The sequence below is a fragment of the Erinaceus europaeus genome, chromosome 11 (assembly GCF_950295315.1).
Source record: "Erinaceus europaeus chromosome 11, mEriEur2.1, whole genome shotgun sequence".
In the NCBI taxonomy this organism is placed as follows: Eukaryota; Metazoa; Chordata; class Mammalia; order Eulipotyphla; family Erinaceidae; genus Erinaceus; species Erinaceus europaeus.
The window spans coordinates 115,619,613-115,625,574 of record NC_080172.1 but is presented as its reverse complement, the minus strand read 5'-3'; the positions used below and the strand labels follow the sequence as shown (position 1 = coordinate 115,625,574).

General features: G+C 50.0%; 1 protein-coding gene across 1 annotated transcript; it reads right to left on the bottom strand.

The window, feature by feature from the left end:
• Positions 1-989: 989 nt before the first annotated feature.
• Positions 990-1,656, bottom strand: LOC132541162 (large ribosomal subunit protein uL6-like). Its single transcript, XM_060200949.1, has one exon. It carries the CDS (start codon positions 1,544-1,546, stop codon positions 1,136-1,138), a length of 411 nt encoding a protein of 136 aa, XP_060056932.1. The 5' UTR covers positions 1,547-1,656; the 3' UTR covers positions 990-1,135.
• Between the last annotated feature and the right edge of the window lie 4,306 nt (positions 1,657-5,962).

The following is a 5,962-nucleotide window of genomic DNA, read 5'->3' as shown; positions in this document are numbered from 1 at the left end:
GGCCCCGCCCCCGCCCCGACACCGGAAGCGGCTCGACTCTCTGACCCGCGCGCGCGCCCGCGGCAGGCTAGAGCGGCGGCTCGCGGGCGCCCTTCCGCGCCTGCGCCCCCTGCTGGAGACGCCGGCGAAAGACACGCCGCGGCGCCCGTCGCCCAGTCTCCCGTCCCCGTGTGCAGGATGCATGCCTCCCTTCTCAAGGCTCCTGACTGCTCGCGGGGCGCTTCTGCACAGAAAGAAGACAGAGAAAGAAGGGGCCCGGTCGGAGGGTGGAGCCGTGGCGCAGCAGGTTAAGCGCAGGTGGCGCAAAGCGCAGGGACCGGCAGAAGGATCCCGGTTCGAGCCCCCGCTCCCCACCTGCAGGGGAGTCGCTTCCCAGGCGGTGAAGCAGGTCTGCAGGTGTCTGTCTTTCTCTCCCCATCTCTGTCTTCCCCTCTTCTCTCCATGTCTCTCTGTCCTATCCAACGACGACGACAGCAATAACAATAATAATTGCAACAACAATAAAAATCAAAGACAACAAAAAGGAAAACATCCATATATATAAGAGAGAGACACTGTATACAATTAGCCGAGACATATATTGGCAAGTATATATCATCAATATATAGCAATATATATAACAATTACAATAACAACAACAACAACAAGGGCAACAAAAGGGAAAAATGGCCTCCAGGAGCCGTGGATTCATGGTGCAGACACCGAGCCCCAGCAATAACCCTGGAGGCAATCAAGGAGAGAGAGAGAGAGAGAGAGAAGACAGGAGAGACCACAGCACCTGGGTCTCGTCCATGGCAAGGTGTGTGTTGACAAGTGGCATTTCATTCATATGTGATTTCACTGCTTCCAGAGCTACTTTCTTTTCTTCTTTCTTTCTTTCTTTCTTTCCGGAAAAGTGCCAAACCAGTAATGGCTTTCAGTGCATCTTTTAAGAGATCACACAGCATCCCATTATTTTGCAGCTTGTGTGGTTGGACACCTTAAGAGATTCTTCATCAGCCTGCTGAACTGTTCCTTTTTCAGAAACATAGACACCATCCAAAAATTGCCGGATATCTTTGTATTTAACAGTTGCAGCTTGCTGGATCAATGCAGCTGAATTTGATACAAGTTCAATGTCATTTCGTTCAAGAATTCATTCCTCTTTCTGGGCTTGCGCCACTGAGCACGCAACACCTGACCTCATTCGAACCCTGCGTATGTATTTTTCTCCCAAGAAGTTTGTGATTTCAACAAGAGACCCATTCTCCTGAATAACAATGTTGATAGGGAAGTGAGCATACAGGGACCTCATTTTGTATCGGAAGCCCAGGGTAACACCCTTGATCATGTTCTGTACATGGCTGCAGAGAGTGCGGACAGTAGCCAGTTCCTTTCTATGTCCCCACCATTTGTCAAGTCGGAGCCGCTTCTTTTTCTTTCCGAGGAGAGTGAGCTCCACGTTGATGTGGTTGAAGTCCGTCCTCAGGGTGCCTCTGGGGCCCTTCAGAGAGATGTGGACATTCTCCGGAATGCCGACGGTCTGGTCGCTGAGAATGGTCTTCATTCTCACAGTAGATGCGGCAAAGAAGATTTTTTTTTTTAATTTAATATTTATTTGTTTATTCCCTTTTGTTGCCCTTGTTGTTTTTAACAGTGTTATGGTTATTGATGTCGTTGTTGTTGGATAGGACAGAGAGACATGGAGAGAGGAGGGGAAGACAGAGATGGGGAGAGAAAGACAGACACCTGCAGACCTGCTTCACCGCCTGGGAAGCGAAGCGACTCCCCTGCAGGTGGGGAGCCGGGGGCTCAAACCGGGATCCTCATGCCGGTCCTTGTGCTTTGCGCCACCTGTGCTTAACCCGCTGCGCCACCATCTGACTCCCTAGAGCTGCTTTTTCATCCAGACTGACAGATACAGAGGGCCAGACAGTGACACACCTGGTTGAGCGCACACATCACAGGGCAAAAGGACCCAGGTTCAAATCCCTGGTTCCCACACACATCACAGTGCACAAGGACCCAGGTTCAAATCCCTGGTTCCCACCTGCAGGGGAAAAGCTTCACGAGTGGTGAGGCAGGGCTGCAGGGGTCTCTCTGTCTCTTGTCCTCTTCATTTCTTCCTCCGCTCTCAATTTCTCTGTATCCCATAATAAACAAACAATGAGAGACAGATACAGAGAATGGCAGGCAGAAAGAGAGGGTGGGAGGGCGGGAGCGAGAGAGAGAGAGAGAGAGAGAGAGAGAGAGACCGCAGTTCTGAAATTTCCCTTGGTATCATAACACCTCCTGTGTGATGCCAGGGATTGAACCTGTGCTGTGTACTTGGCAAGGCACGGTGCCCTTTCATTTTTATTTTTATTTTATTTATTTATTGCCCTTGTCGTTGTTGGATAGCACAGAGAGACATGGAGAGAGGAGGGGAAGACAGAGAGGGGGAGAGAAAGACAGACACCTGCAGACCTGTTTCACCGCCTGGGAAGCGACTCCCCTGCCGGTGGGGAGCCGGGGCTCGAACCGGGATCCTTGGCTTTGCGCCACGTGCGCTTAACCGGCTGCGCCCTTCTAGTGAGGCGTCTCTGTAGACGCAGGTGCAGAGGGGCGGGGCGGGGCGCGGCGCGGTGGGTGGAGCTTCCCTCGCACGTGGTGTGGGCGGGGCCTGAGCCTGACCTGCACACCTGGTGAGGACTCGCCCTCTGCAAGGTGCCATCAGGTTCCGGCCAGCAGAACTGAGACACCAGGAATGGGCCTGCTCTTCCAGGGTGGCCCATCAAACTTCCCGGGAGGAAGCAGCACCGAGCTCCCGGTGCATGAAATAAAAGGTCCCGGAGCCGTGAAATAAAAGGTCCTGGGGCCCTGGGCTACCATGTAGAAAATCAAGCTATTTTCACATCAGCCTCCCCATTTTACATTCCCAGAAGCGATGAAAGCGAGTTATTGTCCTCCTCATTAATTCTTGCTGTTTTGTTTTCTTCTTTTTCTTCTATTTTTTTCTTTTTCTCCTTCTTCTTTTTTTGTATTTATTTTCCCTTTTGTTGCCCTTGTTTTTTTATTGTTGTTGTAGTTATTATTGATGTCGTAGTTGTTAGACAGGACAGAGAGAAATGGAGAGAGGAGGGGAAGACAGAGAGATGGAGAGAAAGACAGACACCTGCGGACCTGCTTCACCGCCTGTGAAGCGACTCCCAGGCAGGTGGGGAGCTGGGGGCTCAAACCGGGATCCTTCTGTGGGTCCTTGCGCTTTACACCACGTGCGCTTAACCCACTGGCTACTGCCCGACTCCCCGTTTTGTCTTTTCTTTGCCTCCAGGGTTATGGCTGGGGCTCTGGAACTAGGAATCTACTGCTCCCCTAAAGGCCCCTTTCCCCCCATTGGATAGGACAGAAAGAAATGGAGAGAGGAGGGAAGACAGAGAGGGGGAGGGAAAGACAGACACCTGCAGACCTGCTTCACCGCCTGTGAAGCGACTCCCCTGCAGGTGGGGAGCCTGAACTGGGATCCTTGCCTGGATCCCTGCACCTCATACTATGTGCATTTAACCCACTGCACCGCTGCCTGCCTCCTATTTGGTCCTTTTGAGTTGTAGCCATCCTGGTGAGTATGAAGTTTATCTTTCTTTATGCAAATCTGCCCTCTAATTTCAACTCTGCTCATTCTCCAGTGTGGGGTTGCATCACGGGGGAGAGAGAAGAGACGAGGAACTCTTGGCGGAGCGGGAACGCAAATCTTTATCCATGCAGATGCCCCAGAATTGGGTGTGAGCACAGTGGTTTGGGCCACGTGGAGCTAGCAAAATGGCCGCCTCCCACTCTGCCCATCAGCCCTTCTCCGGGTTGGTTCTTGGAAGAGAGGAGAGCAAGAGAGAGCGGAAGCGCAAGCAGGAGAGGCTTTTATGGGAGGATTCCGGAAGTGGCAAGTCGGGACGGGATTGGCTAGGAAAGGGAGTGGAGAGAGAGGCAAAAGGCATGTTGGGAAGGTGGAAGCGTCCTTAGCAACTGTTACAATGTTTTTTGGTTTTTTTTGGTATCTTTATTTGTTTATTGAATAGACATAGCCAGAAATTGAGAGGAAGGGGGAGATAGAGAGGGTGAGAGACAGAGAGACACCTGCAGCCCTGCTTCACCACTTGTGAAACTTTCCCCTTGCAGGTGGGGACCAGGAGCTTGAACCTGGGTCCCTGCGCACCGTAATATGTGCGCTCAACCAAGTGCGCCACCACCTGGTCCCTCTGTTGCAACGGTTTTAACTGAGTTAGCGATACCCTGAGGGGATATGATGGTGGTGGGGATCTTTCAGACAAAACAATGATTATGTAAGCAGAGCAGGGGGCCTGGCTTTAAGGCCCAACGCTCTGGGTTCTCCACAACAAAGAAAATGATAAATGACTCAGCAAGCAAGACTTCTTCCACCTAGTAGTTGTGTCCTGTCTTTCATTTTCCTAAGTTCCTGAAGTGGCAAAAAATAGACCTCCGCCTCAGAAGGTGGAGGCGGAGAAGAATTGAGAGGGGAGGAGAGGGAGGAAGGCTGCAATGAGAACGTAGCTGGCAGCTCATGACCTTGGATTTATAATCTAACACAGAGAATCCAGTGGGCTCTTTGATAAGATACAGAAAGCAAAAGTAACACCCAAAGGGGTTTAACGCAACTAACAACTTCTGTGATCCAAAGGCCAGAAAACTGAAAATATAATCCACATAATGTGAGAAGAACGCTGCAAATTATATATCTTACAAGGGACTCACTCGCACCTAGATAATAGAAATTAAATTACTAAAAAGACAAATGACAAAAGGCAGGGTGGTGGCACAAGTTATAATATGCAAGGACCCAGGTTGGAGCCCCCCGTTCCCCACCTGCAGGGGGGGAAGCTTCACAAGTGGTGAAGCAGGGCTGCAGGTGTCTCTCTGTCTCTCCCTCTCTATCACCTCCTTCTCTCTAGATTTCTGGATGTCTCTATCCAATAAATGGATAAATAATTTTTAAAAAATATTTATGTATTTATTTATTCCCTTTTTGTTGCCCTTGTTGTTTTATTGCTGTAGTCATTGTTGTTATTGATGTCGTTGTTGTTGGATAGGACAGAGAGAAATGGAGAGAGGAGGGGAAGACAGAGAGAGGGAGAGAAAGACAGACACCTGCAGACCTGCTTCACCGCCTGTGAAGCGACCCCCCTGCAGGTGGAGAGCCAGGGGCTCTAACCCGGATCCTTACGCCGGTCCTTGTGCTTTGCGCCACGTGCACTTAACCCGCTGCGCTACCGCCCGACTCCCTTATTAAAAAATTTTTTTTATTAATGAGAAAGACAGAAGGAGAGAAAGAACCAGACGTCACTCTGGTCCATGTGCTGCCGGGGATCAAACTCGGGACCTCAAGCTTGAGAGTCCAGTGCCTTATCCACTGTGTCACCTCCTGGACCACTTAATAAATATTACAAACAAAACAAACAAAAACAGCCCAGCATGAGTAAATAAATAAAAAATTATTTATTCCATCTTTTAAACTTTTTAATATTTATTTGTTTGTTTATTCCCTTTTGTTGCCCTTGTTGTTTTATTGTTGTAGTTATTATTGTTGATGTCGTCATTGTTGGATAGGACAGAGAGAAATGGAGAGAGGAGGGGAAGACAGAGAGGAGGAGAGAAAGACAGATACCTGCAGACCTGCTTCACCGCCTGTGAAGCGACTCCCCTGCAGGTGGGGAGCCGGGGGCTCAAACCGGGATCCTTATGCCGGTCCTTGTGCCCTGTGCCAAGTGTGCTTAACCCACTACGCTACTGCCCTACTCCCTAACCTGTTCTTTAAAAAGAGTTTGCAAAGAGCAGTGAAATCAGGTGTGAAGCTCTAACAAAACTTCTAGTGGAAAAAAGGAAACAAGGCAGATGGTAGGGCTGGAGAGATAGTGAGATGGTTACACAAAAGACGTCCATGCCTGAGGCACCACCAAAGGTCTCAACCAAAGGTTGCTAAGAACTGGCAGGT

Coding starts and splice junctions, on each gene's coding strand:
- LOC132541162 (XM_060200949.1), bottom strand. CDS start 1,546: ATGAAGACCATTCTCAGCGACCAGACCGTCGGCATTCCGGAGAATGTC.